The 17969-nt window shown below is 40.0% G+C and overlaps 1 protein-coding gene across 7 annotated transcripts in view; it reads left to right on the top strand.

Annotated features, from left to right (window-relative positions):
• fbxw7 (F-box and WD repeat domain containing 7) overlaps window positions 1–17969 on the top strand; it is a 139769-nt gene that overhangs the window by 29778 nt on the left and 92022 nt on the right. The window contains exon 1 of one of the 7 annotated variants that reach the window (XM_082537983.1): window positions 10164–10590. The exons of the other annotated variants lie outside the window; for them this stretch is intronic. Coding sequence (XP_082394109.1) covers window positions 10438–10590 — 153 coding nt within the window. The 5' untranslated portion in view covers window positions 10164–10437. Of the gene's footprint in view, window positions 1–10163; window positions 10591–17969 lie in introns of those variants that run through there. 7 annotated transcript variants of the gene reach the window in all.

Below are 17969 nucleotides of genomic sequence, written 5' to 3'. Positions count from 1 at the left end.
TGATCATTTTATTAAAGATGAAAGACTTTAGACAGTTTTTCAACTCTCAGTAATGCCATAGTGATCGTTTGATATATGGACCTGCAGCGGAGTTTAGACCCAGACACGGCTAGTGACGTCAGACTGAACAACCGGATAGCATAGATGGTGGTGGTGTTAATCAAAGGGCACTTTGCAACTTCCCTATTGACAGTGCATGTTTGAAAGGCCACAAACCCGTGGAGGGTCCCCGAGGCCAAGCATCTGGTGGTCAGCGTTTTCTGGTTTTTAAATGATCAAGTATTATAACTTAAACTTTCATTAGGGCTGGGCCATATTATACCGTTCACGGTAATACCGGTATAATGTTAGGCAACGATAGGAAAATGAAATATCGCGATAGAATATGAGTAAAACGCGCATGCGCAGTGCCTTTGTTTTCATACGCACATGGCCGATTGTTGAGTGAAACAGATGAACCAGAATTGGTTTGTAAAAATGGTGCAACTTCCGTGATGTGGAACTGGTTTGGTGTTTGTCCGTCAGATACACGACAAAGCACATTTTTTTGCAGAACATGCAAGCGGCCGTCGTTATAGTCGTATTTGTCGGACTAAGATGCCCTTAAATCTGGGAGTAATCTGGGTCCTAAACTCCGTATACTTCAGGTCAAACGAACACTGCAGCATCACTAAGAGTTAAAAACTGTCTAAATTCTTTCATCTTTAATAAAACGATCAGCATTGCTGCTTTACCAGGTGTAACTATGAAGTTTAACTTCCAGGCATCCATGAAAACAAAATGTATTACATTTAACGGAGTTAGAAGTTAGCAGGAAGCTAGCGGAAGTTAGCTCGCTAGTTTCGCTAGTTACCTAAGCATGATATAGCATGTTCTGACTGAGAGATTTCTGAAAAAAATCAAACGTACAGCTCTGCTATCACTTCCAACATAAATGAAGACAGAAAACTAAACAGCAGTGACGTTTGTAGGGTTACTGAAGTTGGGCTAGCTGGTATATAATGATGTGCTACGTGATCGCTAGCGACACAGCTATGTTAGCATAACATAAACAGTGAAGCTGGAGGACGAACACTAACACTTTTCCACTTATAAAAGTTAACGTTAAGGTTCCTCATGGTTAGAGACAAATGCAATCGCATGGCAGGATGGTGTAAAAGGACCAATCTTCAGTCAGGAGAACAACTGAGATAATCCGTCCACAATACGAGGTTAGTCATTAGTATACTGCAACAACATGGGAATAGAGCCGCTGCCAGAGAATTCAACATTAATGAATCAATGGTACAGAAGTGGAGGAAGCAAGAAGAATGAGTTTAATAAAGTTTGATTTATCTGACTGCTTTGTTTTGCTTAATGTGCCTTATAATCCCGTGCACCTTATGGTCCGAAAAATACGTACTGCACACTGCAGTTTAATGTTGCAAAGCACCTCTTTTTAACTTCAGTGGATATTATACATGGTTATGCTCAGGATATGTCAGCCCATTTCTACTGGAAATGCCTTTTGGTTAAACTTTCAGCAAGGAATTTGCATTTGCACTGTTACATTTTTATAAAGCTTTAATGTACATAAAAACCAGCTTCTTGTTTAAGTGAAAATAAATGGAAGGTTGTCTTTTTGCGCTAGTAATGTTGTGGAGTTGTATTTTGTCTCGCATCAATTATATCGTCAGTTATATCGTTATCGCAAATTTTCAAATATATATCGTGATAAATGTTTTTGGCCATATCGCCCTGCTCTAACTTTCATATAAAAAATCTTTAAATTCAGAGTAACTTGATGTTTGCTCGGCACGTCAAACCTTTCTGGCTATCGGAAACTTTCCCAATCAAAAGAAACAGCATTGGCAAACTTGTCAGATGATCAGAAAAATGTATTTTTTGTGAGACCTTTTTTGAGTCATAGTAAACAATACTTTAGATATGCAAATATTGATCATTTTTTACCTTGATCTCCATTCAAGTGTGACCTTTTTTACTTAATAAAAAAAAAAAAGTGTTTAGCACATTGCTCCCAGTTAATGTGAATGTGTTTTCTGCGTTGAGCTGTACGGGTGACTCTTCCATAAAGCCAAGAGTGTGGTGCAAGGCATGAATTATTCATCCCATGCACGCGCTGGTGAATTAAAGGTAAAGTGATAGCACATAGCTGAGGCTTGCTTGGCTCACTGCTGCATTTTTAAAGTGTGGATTGGCACTCAAATGTCCAAATGTTAACGTTGTCTTTCCTCCTAAAACTGTTGCTCTGCTCTCATGGACCGGATAAAGGACATTTGATAGGGAGTTTGAATAATTCAGGTTGATGGTCTGGGATTGGATTTTCTTTCAAGTTTAACTTTGTCGTTTGTATTGCCACTTGGTGCTTTTTGTTCCAGACGTGAATGCTTGCTATGGTGACCTTTACAAAAACAATAAAACAAGCATATGCATATTTAATATGTGGTGATTGCCTGAGTGATGGTAACGAGATGGCTTATTGTATAAATATCAGTGCATGGGTGCAATAATGTGACACTCTTCCTCTTTTCATGAATGATGGAATTGTTATCAAGGAGGAACTTGACTCTGAAATGACAAATATTTCTACAGAAGAAAGATGTATCGTTATTTCTGATGGTAGAACAGTCACTGAGCTGTGCGTTTGCCTGCTAGGAGGAGTTTTTGCCTTTTATGTTGAGCATATTAAAGAATAGCCTCCCGTCAAAAGCTGACCTTATGTGGCTGAATATCTGTAGGAGGTACACTGCTGTCATTTTCTGAAAAGGTTCTTTAAATTTAAATGCAAAACTGCTTCCTAAGCAGACTGAAGGACTGAGATTTCACTATCCTGTGTGTCTCTCCCTAATCAGTCCCACACCTCTCACCCACTCGTTCTCTGTAAATAATTCAGAACAGCCTTTTGCCTACTTCAGAGAAGAGCATTCTCACAATGATGATGAGGGATGGCCAGGGATGGTAAAAATTGCTGCTAATGCACATTTCAGAAATGCAGAAAGTTTAAATGGCTGTGACATTTTAAATCGGGACCCACTGCTGGTAATTGGTTTTGTGCGTATCTGTGGATAGTCACACAGGTCCAATAAAACGAGTGAAAGTGTAGCAGAAAGGATTCAATTGGATCTTTAAATAAATGCTCTCATTTTTCACATTAAAGAAGGGAAGTTATTTAACGGGACTCTCTAATATGTTAAACCCTGTAAAGGCTGAACCATGAGAGTTTTTGAAGCTGAAGTGTTTATTGAACCTTCTGACAGATTAGTTTGAATTTGAATCAGTGTTGCTAAATCCAGCATTTGGGGGCAATTTATCATTGTCCCAAAATGATCATTGGTCTCAAAACGTCGTGAATCAAATATGATAAACTTGGTGTTACCTCATATGTTACGGCCAGACTCACTGTTTATTTTCACACCCAATATTTGACTAAAACTAACATTGCCTAAAACACCAAAGTTTAATCTCTCATCTGCAACAAAATCTTGAGATTAAAATAAGAGCTATATGCTACTTTTCTTACGTGATGATGATGATGTTTGTTTTCATGAAACAGTTTAAAAAAAAATGGACGCCCTAAAGTTGTCCTGATACATTTGTCCATGCAGTCTGTTGAATTAGACGTATATTGATCCATTTAGCTAACCTCTTGTAACATGACTAACGCCTCATCTTTTCTTGTAATTTGGAGATGATTTTAGTTAGAGGTGATTATCTTGCCAGTTGTTTAAATGAGTTCTGTATGGGGATTATTAGTTTTAAATGATTTATTCATTTCCATCAAGACATGGGAAAACTGTAATAAAAGTATTTATAAAACTTAAGTAACCGATTAAGCTTATACCTCAAACCTGTTTGTTCATGAACAAATCAGCTGCTGGTGTGCTGTTTTGTCTTGTAAAGCTGCGTAGAAACGTGTAACACCAGTAGGTGTTGATGTAAGGGTCTGTTAACTGTTGAAGGGCGTGGTTAACTCTTGATCAGTTATTCATGCTTTTGACTCCTTGTTCAAAACAGGAAGTCCTATGTCCCTGTGTTGGAGACAGGAAGTTGTAACTTTTCTGTGTCTGTTTTCATTGTCCTAGAGTGAATGAATGTTATTAATGGGGTGTGGGTTTGTGTGTTTGCGTTTGCACAGCCTTAAGTAGTGAGAAATGATCCTAAATTAGCCTTTTTATCAGCAGCTGTTGGATATTTTCGGCTTTGCCCACTAGAGTGCAGCCTACTCAGAGGAAAAAGGATTGCCTGCATCCTTAGTCAGATATGCTTGTTGTATGGTATTATCACATTACCTATAGAGACACACACAGATGTGTGGCTGTCTAAACTCAGCATGAGTGTCGGTTCTTCATTGTACAGATTGACTTCAGTGTAATTTTTTTCTCAGCGTGCCAACATTTGGATACTGCAGGATAATTAAGGACATCATTTGCAAGCCCACTTAAATGTTTCACTAATTGCTTTGAAGAGATTAATGGCAGCATGTTAATTATCACATATTTGCCACTTGATTAACCAATGAAATAATTAGTCAACAAATTTGATCTTTTTAAAGGGCGTGTGTGTGTGTACACTCCTAGAGATTTAAATTATTCAGACTGGTCACTGAGTATTATGAATAATGTTGCATGAATGCTTGAGTAATGTTCAGTTTTTTGTTATTTTGGAGTCTTTGTTTTGCCCTTTAGGTTTCTTCATTAACGTCTACACCACATTAGAGTGTTTACATTTAACGGTCAGACTGCGCTAGTGTGCTTGACCTCACAGAAGGCAGCATTTTGTAAAAATGTTGAAGCTGAATTGGAGAAAAAAGAATACATTAATTGGCTTTTAAAAGACTTTAGTTTACATACATAATGTCTCTTACGTACGCTCCATGAACAGCTGATGTGATGTTTCAACAAAAACATCACTCGTGTTTTTTTTTTTTTTTTTTTTTTGGACCTGTCTGCATACCCTTGGTTTTATGCAACACTTCTAATTGACTCTTTCAGAGTTTGGAGTTTTAATTCAGACCCGTTACTTTCAGGTAGAGGTCGGTGAGCTACAGCAAGAGTGGGAGCAGCTATCCTTCTCTCTGAGCTCTCACTTTACTTTCAAATGCCAAATTCTCAGCACAGTTGTTGTATTTGACAAATGTGAATTATGAGATGATCAGACCACAGTAATTGTGAACTGTGTTGATGCAATGTGTAGTTACTTTAGCTACCCCCCTGAAACCCTACACCTTAGTCTACACCGTAACCTAACATGCGTCTCCCTAGAAAGGTAGATTTATCACTTTTTTTTTGTTTAAAGACCTACAGCATTCCTGGCTGACCTGGCATTTAAGATTTTCAAATTGATATCATACGTTTATCTACTGGGAAGCTGAGAGGTAGCACTGGTGACTGCAAGCGTTTGTCCCTCTAATTTTTCCACTTCTTTAAACAATAAATGTAATAAGATGTGTCTGATAAATTTAAAAGATGTGTCCAAAAAAGTAGCCGGGAATGCAGAGGAAGTGCTGTGGTGGTGCTGAACAGGCCAGTTGTTGTGTTGACTGGCTTGTAGTTGCATTTCAATGGAAGGGGCACATCAGGTTACAATGTAGATTTCCCACTGAAGCATAGTTCAGGTGCAACTCCTGCTGGTTGCCCAGTTTCTTTGTGGAAAAGAGAGAGGAGCTGTAATGGGTTTGTCAAGTGGGGAAGCGACCTTGTTGCCATGGGTTGGAAGACTGCTGGCTGTAAGCTACTTCAGATTTTCGTAGCTCATGCTTCACACCTCAAAGTGGGGCTGCTCAAATAACGATATATATCGGATGACAATATAAAAACGTCTATCGTTTCATTTTACGCTATAATTTGTTTTGTGGTGTCGCAAAATAAACTGTTTACGGCAATATTTTTTTTTCATCATTTTGATGGTCACTGTAGTGGCTATATTAGTTAACGTTCTCTCTTTCTCTTATAGTTAATATAACCACACTATGGACAGACAAGTGCCTGTTTTTATGCCACTGCGTGTCTGCTTGTTTATTTTCCACATAAACCTTTCACAATAAAGCTCACGATCCCGTTGAGACTTCAAAATAAACTGAATCACTTGAAAGAGTATGTAGAGAGTTTACGGATGATAAGCAAAAAAAAAAGAGCCGTCAGGTGCTAAAAAATAAATCTTAGATTCAAACGTTAGAACAAGCTTCACCCGCAGCACGCCGTGTAATCATGTTTCATGCATCGGTTAAAACATTCGACTCCAGGTACTCGACGCCCAGCTGGAAACACTTCATGCAAGTCGAGCTGCCCGAGATTCACAGAATTTACAGAAAATGTTAAATTTTCGTGATTTATATCATTATCGGGACGATAACGACGATACATGTCTTATATCGGGATATTAGCTTTTGGTCATATCGCACAGCCCTACCTCAAAGTATAAAAAACTCATACCACTTCATTGTATGGGACTTTTTAAGAGTGTAGATTGGTTTGGATTGAGATAAATGAATGGAGATTCACCAATGCAGGACGTGATGGAACTCTGTACAGTATAGACTTTGTTTGGTAATTACTATATTCACTTATTCTTAGCATGCATGTCATGGTTATATTTTTCCTATGTTATATGCAAAGCTCCGTGAGCTGCCGACGTGCCAGTTAGATGCTCTATAAAGCTGCAGTGTGTAAGCTTTGTCGTTATTTCTTCGTCTGAGATTCTGGGCTGTGGTGCAGCCACCCTCCTTTTATAGATCAATACTGAGGCAGTGAGCTGACACAGTGAAAAGCAATATTCATAAATAATGAACAGAGCACCCTTTCACCCTGCCCTGTCTGTCACTCCTGGGCAAGAAGAGAACAAAAGTATAAACACATGTATTTAGCTTACATTTTGCCAGACACTGCCTCAGTGTTGGTGACTGCATTACATGTTGGCACGCTTGCCTGCTTCCTTGTTCCGGGCTGATGGTGTTATACCTTTTGGTACAGATTGTCTCTGATGATTGCAGATAAAGCCTTTTGTGTTTGGAGTGTTTCATTTCTCTCCTGATGGGCCGTTTGTTTTTGGATAGATGGCAACCCGGTGATTGAGGAAAGCTACGCCATTGAATCACAGTGAGCTGTCTTATGTAGTATCATTCCCATCAACAGCCCAGAGATGTGCCAGTGAGCACTGATAACAGCTTTAAGTGCTTCATCATTTCTCTTTGCAGCAACTTTTCATGTTAGGCACAGCTCGTACTTGGTCACAGCTGTACATCAAATGTGATGCACCTCATTGAATAAACAGATGGAACAGTTTTTACATTTTTGCAGTATTCCCACAAAATGAGACTAACAGTCATTTGTAGAGTGGATCTGTACATCGCTAAATTAAGGGCTCTGTGGTGAAGTCTAGTTTGTACTACTTCAAGGTGTGTTGAAATGCAATACAAAATGAAGGACAGAATTGTTCTGCTTACACGGAAAATAAAACTGCTCAGTGCACAAACTGAGAGTTGACATTGGACACGAAGGCGAAGCGTCACCTCCTGCTAAATATTGAAGTAAAGTCTGTTCAGTGCGTAGCTGTGTGCGTTTTATATAACAAACGAGAGTCTGCTGATGCTGCCATACTTGTTTCGATTTCACTAATCAACCACAAGAAGGCAGGTAGGGGAATGAATACAGGAATGGTCCACAGCATGCTTATGGTGATCTAATACATGTGTGACTGCTTTGACCAAGGCACCAAAAATGGCGCAATCTTTTGGTTACAGCTTTGCTGGTTGTTGTGTTAACGATGATGATGATGATGATTTGAGAGAAGAAAACCTCCACTTGAGGATATTGACCACACAAGCACATTTACATCGGATTAAAATTGAAATGACACCAAAACTCAACAAAAGCATTAGTAGTCATTGGTTATAACTGAGGTTGGCTGGGGAGATCGAGTGTCATGAATTTGTATTTTCTTCCTGCTGGGTTTTAATATGAAACTCATAAAACCCATTCTCATTTCTTCCAAGAGTGCAGCCTTTGCATATTATTTGTCGTTACTGAATATGAAATGTAATTTTTATGGCTACATATTTTTTCACTTTCTTTCATTACAGTTTCCTGCTAGTGATTGTACCAAATGTTAGGTGTTGGTTATGAGACAGAGCTGAGATCTGCTGGTAAATATGAACAATAGCTGTCTCTTTTTGCTTTTACTAAGCTAAAAACACAGAAGCCCTCCGACAACAAGGGTCACAGCTCTCTCTGTTTTCGGACATGGCTGAGGCCCTTTAATATCTGTTCTGAGTCTGTGCTGGGCATCAGTGCCATCCTCTATGGCACAGGTGTTGAACTCCAGGCCTCTAGGGCCGGTGTCCTGCAGGGTTTAGATGCGTCCTTGATCCAACACAGCTGATTTAACTGACTAAATTACCTCTTCAACATATCTTTAAGTTCTCCAGAAGCCTGGTAATGACCTGATCACTTGACTCAGGTGTGTTGACCCAGGGTGAAATCTAAAACCTGCAGGACACCGGCCCTCGAGGCCTGGAGTTCGACACCCCTGCTCTATGGTGTAGTGTTATGGGGCAGTAGACTGAGAATAGCAAAGAGAAACCTGCTTTACGAACTCACCAGGATCACCTGTAACATTGTAGGTGTAGAACTTGATTCTCTGGTGGTGGTGTTGGAAAGCTTTGAATATCAGGAAGTACTTCATGTGCTGAGTCACATGCCAAGGGCATGGCCTGGTCCATCCCTAACATGTTTGACAACTTAAAAAAATGTTTTTGTCTTTCTTTCTTTTTCGCTTTTTTTAAATTTTGAAACTTCCTATCTTATGTAGCAAAGCTGTTTACTCCTGGGATTCATAAAATATTCAGATTCAAAAATCCCCACCAATATATAAACGTTTGAGAGGTCCAGTTCAGTTCCTCTAATTAGCTGATGTGAAGCTTGGACAGCTATGGGCTGCAGTAGCCTGTGTTGACATATGTTGGCACTTAATTAAGCATAACTACTCTTGGTGGTCATTATTAGCATATTCTTGGCTTGACAAATTTCTCCCTCTTTCACTGTCTTTGATGTTGGTGATTTCTAGTTGTATAACACTGTGTGCCATTAATAGAAAGCTATTGTTGGTCCTTCAAAAGGGGCCCAGTCTCATTTTATTGTGCATCTGTCTTTGTCTTGCTGTTCATCCCGCCCCTCCCATTCGTTGTTTTTCCCACTTTCAAGGAGCTCAGGCTTTATGAGCTCTGATAACTATTAGCTTGAGTGCTGAATAATGTGCAGGTTGTCCCTGAGCACAGATTCCACAGGTTGAGCATCTGTGATGAGGTGAGCGGGGAATGTGTGGGTTCAACAAAGCTGGGACATGAGACACAAGGGAATTAAAAAGGATGTATATTGAATATGCTGCAGGTGTTTAAACTAGGTGTGTGCAGGTGGCATGTGCCATGTAAAACTGTGCTCTATTAGTTGCTCCATTACAAGCTTAATAACTAAATTACTGCAGTGGAGCAAAATAACAACAGATTGCAGAGTTCCTCTTTAGTTTTTCTTCATCAGTTAAAGTAACTGTCACACTGAAGATTTTCAGCTCTTTATTTCCTTCATTGTTACAGTGATCATCAGCAGCAAGCTGACCACAGTTACAGTTTATCACCCACCATAATAATCCTGCCTCCACCGTTATTGTCTCCTAAACGCTGGACCCCTCCCCCACCGCATCCTGACTGTATCCTGCTTATCAGTCCTCCTGGTGCTTGCTGAGTGGCTTGGATTTCTTATAATATTCAGTCCACTGCTTCCTCAATTAATGGAGCAACTCGGAGCTCGAATGTCATATGAGGAAAAACATTTTAATCGGCAAGTTGGAGGAGCTCAGTCTGAGTGGCTTACCGCTGGAGGAGGAGGAGGTGGTGGGGTGCACAGTGGTGGCAACAGCCTTGTCGGGGATAGCATCCTCATTGCACAGCAGTCGAAGGCAGTGAAGGGAATGGAAAGAAACGGATGGAAATTGTGAGAGACAGAGGGGAGTAGTGTCAGACACTGCGTCCGGTGTATTATTTGCAGCCAAAATAAGGTGTTCTGTGGATGGAAGTGAGTTTGGCCAAAAAAAAAAAAAAAAAAAAAGGGGGAGGGAGACTAGAGCAGGAGGCGTGTTGTTCAGAGATAGAAGTACAGCAGAGGGAGTGGAGTAAGTGGGAAGCAATCACAAGGGAAATGGACCGACAAACTGTACTTCCCAACTCAAGTACCTTCACTGTGGATTAAGGTGAGCCGCAGCATCTGTATTTTTACTAAAACCAGCTTTATCTCTGGCGGGAGTACCTGTGGATTAGTGCCATGTGGAACACAGTACAGCAAAGGCATCAGCTTTGAGGACAACTGAGGGGATTCAGAAAGGACCAGGAAGTGGCTGCGGCTCACAGCTAGTCTCTTTTCTCCACACCCCAGAACAGCCAGGCTACTAATGAGCAAGTCGATGTGTGGCTGTGGCTGCAGCATCATCTCCTCTCTGATGAAGAGACTGGGCCGCACAGCTTGCTGCTCAGATCTCCTCTCCTGCAGCCACACTTCAGAACAGCTGCAGCGACTGGCCACTGCCTGCCCACCTCGACCAAAGGTAATAGTGTGCCAGCTTCCATTGACACAGCCACGTCATGTGTCCGGAGACACTGGAATTGTGCTCTTTGTGAGCAATTCAAGAACCATATAGGTCCTGGCAGCATATGAGGGTGGTGAAGCGTAGTGTCCTTGTGTATCTGCTTTGGTTGTCTGAAATGATTTTTCAGGTATAAGAACTGTGCAACCAAAGAAAGCGGCACAGTAATTGATTCTCTAATGGAACCAGGTGATTTAATGGATGTCTTGCTGCCTTGACAACAGTAGACTTGCTAGCAGGGTGCACAGTCACTTAAATGGATGCCTTCAGTCTGCATGTGGTTTACAGTGATTGCTGCTACCCCCCTCCCTGTTGGAGAAAAAGCTTTTTCTAATGGAACAAATAAAAGCCAAACAAGACTGTGCACACGTCTGAGTGCCCTTTCACATTCGGCTGTGTGTGACGAGTGTTTGACTTTACTTTAATGCAGGTTTCTGTCGCATGGCTGTAGCTTCTAGGGTTCCCTCTGCTTCCCTGCTTGTTGTGCACACGATTGTTTTAGTAGTAAGCTGGCACTGAATGGGAATTTTAGCCCCTTCCAGAGTCTTCCTGGCAGTTGGCCATTCTCACAAGCAGAGGAGATTGATTCTCTTGGTTTCCAAGAAGATTTATGCTCTCATGAGTAATGATTTAAGAAAAAAAATCCACAAAGGAAAATGTTGTGGTATTATTGAGCTGTTGCATGGCAACAATTCAAATGAAAGAGAGGTAATGAGTGACGATTTTAGAGTACGTGCAGTGCTTATAGACAAAGCCTTAATATCCCTTATGTTGAGCAGAAGTCATTGTTTTCCAGAGGAAAGCACTGACATAAAATGAAACATTTTGCTGTGGAAATGAATGTGGGGAGATGATATCCCTCCAATCTAGCAGCTCAAGGACTTGAGTTTCACTTTTTCCTCAGACATCACAGGGCACCAGCTCAAAATAGAGACATTGATTAATTGCTTCTGCATCGAACTGAAGGGGAAAGATGTTTCAACAAACGCTGTGTATTTATAGGATTACAAGAAACCATCCCAAATATTGCGTTTCTTATCTCAAAGGATTAATAATTGGAAACGTCACTCTTTTAAGGCTCACAAGGTTTTGTGTTACATGTTGCAGTCTAGAGGCAGAATGTGTCCTTCAGCTTTTATAATATTGGTCTGGTCCATCTTTGCTAATCTCCTTCTGTTAATGCAGTTTAATTTGGGCAAAGTCACTATGCAGTGCCACATTTTGCTAGATCTTCAGCTGCATCTGCGATGTTGTCTGAACAACCAATATTTCCCTGACACTGGAACTGTTCAAGTCAGTTCAGTGTGATTTATTGCTCCAATTTGAAGTTGAGCTCAGTCTTCTAATTTTGTTTCCTTATTCCCAACATGGTTTGTCTCGTAGATAAATCCACTGGCGTTGAAATGATTCCCCCCCCCCCCCCCCCCCCAGCTTAGGACAGATTTTTCACTTTATCAAAACTGGAAATAATTCACTGTTTTTTAGTTTTCAAAACCTTTATCAAACACAGATATACTCTGTGCAAGTTAACATGAATTATGTCATTGTTATTGAAAATTCGACGCATTACATTTGTAATGACTGCGGAACAAAATACTTTTCTACAGCTTAAGTAGCATTTTGAGGCTTACCCTGCTATTTGTAGTTTAAATACCTGCTAAGGATTTAGTTTTAAAGACCATGAACTGTATTTTTGAAATTTAATGTATGTTTCTTTAACACTGGACAAGATGATTTAAGACCTACACTTTTTTTTTTTTTTTTTTTTTTTTTTTTTTTTTTAAATTTAATAAAGACTGCCCAAAGGGCATTCAGGCCTAATGAGTCGTGATGAACAATTAACATGCATTTATTGAACTTGCATTGCATATTGGCCCGGGACTACCCTAGAAATTATTGAGAAAATACATTTACAGCCAATTTCAAATTTCCTGCCAATTTCAAATTTCCTACTTCTGGCATCCACATATTAGAACTGGGACTGGACTGCAGCTCAGTCTGCTTTGGGGTTTTTAGTTTGATTCGGCAGTCATTTGAATGCTGTAGCTGTTTTAACACACAACACTCGGCTGTTATAGTGTAGCTCAAACACAAGGTTTCAGTGTGTTCTTGGTTTATTTCTATAGCCGGAGGAAACGAGTTTAGATGCAGGCTGTGTGGTGGGGCAGGAGTGTTGGCTGGCTACACTGACAGAGTTGATGCATACCTGTCCACCCCGTCACAGGAGCTAGAGAATGGTCCAAATCCATCCAAGAGAAGATGGCATGCCTTTGCTGTTGAGTCTAAATGTTGAGTTTGTGCACTGAGACTCAAGTAATGTCTGTGTGTACCACAGCTGAAGCTTCATCTATGTGGTGTCAACTTGGAACAGCATACAGAATAACCCTGTATGCTTCCCCAACCAGTAGCTGTACTCAGTGACTGCCTGGATGTCTATACAGATCAAATCCCATTAAAACAAACAAAAAAAATTAAATAGTTTTAATTTGAATGATTTGCATGTTATTGAGCGACATTCACTACAGCCTAAACACAATTTGGGCTCCCACAGATTGAGACCAGGGATGTCCATGCTCATGTGGCACACAAATTACAATCAATTTGTGTATGAAACACACCTGTCCACAATCAGTTTCTTCTATTCCAACCTCTCCACCACCATGGGTGAGACAAAAAGGGCTGTCAAAGGATGTCAGGGGCAAGATTGTAGACCTGCACAAGGCTTTAATGTGTTACAAGACCATCAGCAGGAAGCTTGGTGAGAAGGTGACAACTGCTGGTTCGATTATTTGGTACTAGGAAAAATATAAAATGATAATCAATCACCTTTGGTCTGAAGTTCCAAGCAAGATCTTACCTCAGGGGATGAGGATGATTATGAGAGTGGTGGTGGATTGGCCCAAAGCTGCACAGGATTGTTAATGATCTGAAGGCAGTTGGGCCCGCAGTCACCAAGAACACCATTGGGATTATGCCTATGTAATGGAGTGAAGTCTTGTAACTAGGACTGGGCGATATATCGAGTTTTTAAATATATTGATATATTTTTATACGAGATATGAGATGTGACAATACCGTTTATATTAATATAGTCTACGTTACAACTATACTGGTGGAGCTGCAAGTTTGCCTCTCTTTCGTCCACTTTTGTCTCTACGCTGCGTTACTCTGCCTCGCCTCTCTCCTTCACTGAACACAACTCCCCCTCCCCCATCACTTCACCTGTAGGCAACGACAAGATGGACACGGCAGCTATCAAAGAGGAGCTGGTCGGTAAAAAGAAAACAATTGGAGATTACTATTTTAGTGTTGTCACTGTGACGTTAACGCCATAACTGCATTAACGGGGCAAATCTGTTACGGAGTTACCACGGATCACCCCGTGCGTAGGGCTGGACGGCGTCAGCGCGTTAACAAGCTAACCGCGCTAACGCGTTGACGCCTAAAATCCTTTCATTTTCTTAAAAATCGACAGTGTGCCTTATGTATGAATTCTGGTTGTGCTTACTGACCACGAACAGATTTTATGTGGTACACAGCGCTTTCAAAAAATGTTTTGGTACGACTTTGGTAAGCTACGGAGCTGCACTGCTTAAAGGATTGTTGGAGCATTACGGCTACCGAGGAGCCTCGCGGAGTAAGTCTTACTCTGCTTCAGCGTAATATTACCGTATTGTGTGTGTATGAGGACCACAAATGGCACCTGTTAAGAGACATGGTTACAAAGACGATTTCAAACTCAAGGCTGCCAGTCACGCAGTAGAACTTGGGAACAGAGTCTTTGTTATTATGCTCTGCGTCTTTTAGTTTACATTTTGACTGCACAATTGTGAGCTTTTTGTTATGCACAAAAATAACATTTTTATTTTATTTATGGATCATTATTATTTAATAAATGCTGATCATTTATTTCTGAGTAAGTTTTTTTTCTTGTATATCTACACTGTATCTTAATAAAAGTGCCTATGTGAGATTTGGGACACAGCTTTGACTAAGAACTCTTTTTGTTCTTACTTTATGGCTTTAAAGAAATATCGAGATGTATATCGCCATCCAGCTAAAGAATATCGAGATATGAAGTTTGGGTCATATTGCCTGGTCATGTTGCCTAGTCCTACTTGTAACTTGACCTCCTGTGTTTGGAGGAAGGAAAACACACCATCCCCACAGTTAAGCACAGAGGTAGAACCATTTTGCTTCAGGGCTGTTTGTCTGCTAAGGGTACAGGGTGATTTTACTGCACCGACTCACTGGAGATTAGTCGGTGGACAGATCTCCAGCATGACAATGACCCAAAACATACCAGAAAGTCAACAAAGGTGTGTCTAAAGAAGCACATTAAGGCCATGGAGTGGTCGTGCCAGTCTCCTGACCTCAGTCTTGTAGAAAATTTGTGGATGGAGGTGAAGCTTTGAGTTAAGTGGCAGCCAAGAAACCTGAAAGATTGAGTTTCTGGAAAGAGGAGTGGACCAGAATACATCCTGCGAGGTGTGCAAACCTGGTGACCAACTACAAGAAACGTCTTACAGCTGTGAATTGCCAACAAGGGTTTCTCCAAGTACTGAGTCATGATTTGCTTGGAGATCAAATATTTAATTTACTCAATGAAATGCAAATCAAATTTTAACTTTTTTTCATTTCTGGATTTTTATTAAAAATTTCTGTTTCTATTCTATCTCCATTAAAATGAAACTACCATAAAAATTAGACCCTCAATTTCTTTGAAAGTGACCAAAGTTATAAATTCAGCAGGTGATCAAATAAACATTTTCCTTTAAAGGAACTGCAAACTGCTGAGCACACATTGTAAGCCTTATAACAAATGGATGAATCATTTTCCATAAAAGTAGGATTGAAATTAAATTTAGTAATTTACTTTATTTGCACCGCAGTCAGAGAAATTATGAAATGTGTACATGAAATGGAATAATCATCTTTTCAAACAAATTGGACTAATAAGTTTTAGATGTTTTATACATCTTGTTTATGTCCAAGTACATTTCATCACTCTTGAGATTGCCTATAATGTCATACAACAAATGGAAACACACGGTTGGCAATAGTAAAGTGCCTATTTTCATAAGTCTACATGGAATTGTTTTATTTTGTTTTTTGACTTCCTTTTTAATATCTCACTATATACTTGTGGACCTTTACTAACCACACTGAAACCTATTTGTTTCTTTGCTTGTTTAACTTTTAATGCGATACTGTTTCTCAGTCTCACATGAATATGGAACAAGATAAATAAAATGAGGCCAAAAGGTCTGTCGGACTACAAAGTCTCAGTCGGAGCATTTATCTTAGCTCAGGAAATGGCCCTTAAAACTTTCTTCTGTAAGTTTCTTAAATGCATCACGATTTACAGTAATTTATATCTGTAAGGCTGAAATAGGAAATGATGCAAGAATATCAGTCCCTAAAGTAACGTGCTTTAGGGCCCAATTAAATAGATGCGGTCTTAAGTGGCACACCACACTATAGATGGCAATAGCAGTAAATACAGACAGGATATTCTTCCACTTGAGGGCATCAGATAACGTTGTTGTTTTCCTACATATTATGTGTAATCAGACAGTTCACTTCCAGTCGTAGCAAAATAACACAGCAGACAATACTGACTTCTTACCTGTCTTTTGGGTCTTAACAGATTAAGAGAGGGATGGAAAATGTTCATCTGCCAGTGGTGTGCTTATCTTTGCTCTCCCTCCCTCCCTCTCTTTTTTTTGTTGTTCCACAAACTAGCTGCTGTGTCAGATTAGTGAAGTTTGAAAGCTGGAGGACAAACTGTGAACTAAATGATGCTAAAATGGTCCATAGCATCTCATAGAACTGCATCATTGCGGCTAAAGCTCAAAGGAGTTGTGTGAAAGAGGGACTCCTAAGATTATCTTTAATTTTCTCTTTGGTCTGAGACGTCACAGGACTGATGCACCAAATGATGTTTCATTCTAGGAAAGTTTGGGGCGTGTTAGGTGGCTTTTAAATCATGAACAAAGCTGTTCATCTGTCTCTAAACCAAGTGTGTGTTTTTTGTGATCATAATCTCATAACAATCTTGATACTAGAGCAGGGCGATATGACCAAAAATATTTATCATGATATACATTTGAAAATTTGCGATAACGATATAACTGACGATATAATTGACACTAGACAAAATACTTTACAACTCCACAACTTTATTAGTGCAAAAAACCCCCCCCCATCAATGTATTTTCATTTAAACAAGCAGCTGTTTATTATGTGCATTAAAGTTATATAAAAAATTTACAGTGAAAATGCAAATTCCTTGCTGACAGTTTAACCAAAAGGCATTTCTAGTGGAAATTGGACAACATATCCTCAGCATAACCATGTATAATATCCACAAAACTTAAAAACAATACGGTAATATTATGTTGAAGAACAGTACTTATCACTCTGCGAGGCTCCTGCCTACGATAGCCGTAATGCTCCGACAATCCATCAAGTGGTGCGGGTTCGTAGCTTAGCAAAGTCGTACTCAAACATTTGACAGATTTTCGAGCGCCGTGTACCACATAAAATCGTTTCGAGGTCAGTAAACACAACCAGAATTCATACATAAGGCACACAGGATTATAAGGGACACTGTCGATTTTCAGAAAAATCAAAGGATTGATTTTAAGTGTGCCGTATTTTCCAAAAAAACACGGTAATAACGACGGCCCACTAGCATGCTCTACCAAAAATAGTGCTTTGTTGTGTATCTGACGGACGAAAGCTAAACCAGTTCCACACCACTGAAGTTGCAGCATTTTTACAAACCAATTCTGGTTCACCCGTTTCATTATACCGGTATTACCGTGAATGGTATGATATGGCCCAGCCCTACTTGATACAATTCTGTGCATTTGCTCTCAGAGGCTTTCTATCAGGAGCCACAAATTCACACCTGCCCTCACTAGTTTTCCAGAGCTATTTTTGTCCACTTCACAGCTTTTGCTGGACTAAGAATAGCAACTGATGAATGAAACTTGTGTGTGAATACGAAAGGCCATTTGGCAAGTCTTTGCTCACTACAAGTGTTACTGCTTTCTCTGCTTTGTTACCTGCATTGAAACACCACTTCACCGACTTTAACTGTACAAGCTGCAGGTCTGATCATGTCTTCTACCTATATTTAAGCTTTTGAACAAGAACTGAAACTTCAGGGTTAAAAACAAAACACATATTTACCACATCTTGTCTTTATTTCCCTCCCTCGTCTTCCTGTCAGCCTTTGTCACCTCCATAACCAATTTCAAGTTGGACACCAATTGCTGAATCTTGGCCATTCCGGTAAAAGGCAGGAACAACTTCAGCTATTCATAGCCTTC

Source organism: Aulonocara stuartgranti, assembly GCF_965226115.1.
Source record: "Aulonocara stuartgranti genome assembly, chromosome: 6".
NCBI classification, from domain to species: Eukaryota; Metazoa; Chordata; class Actinopteri; order Cichliformes; family Cichlidae; genus Aulonocara; species Aulonocara stuartgranti.
The sequence above is the reverse complement of the archived record's forward strand: the minus strand, read 5'-3'. Positions and strand labels throughout refer to the sequence as shown.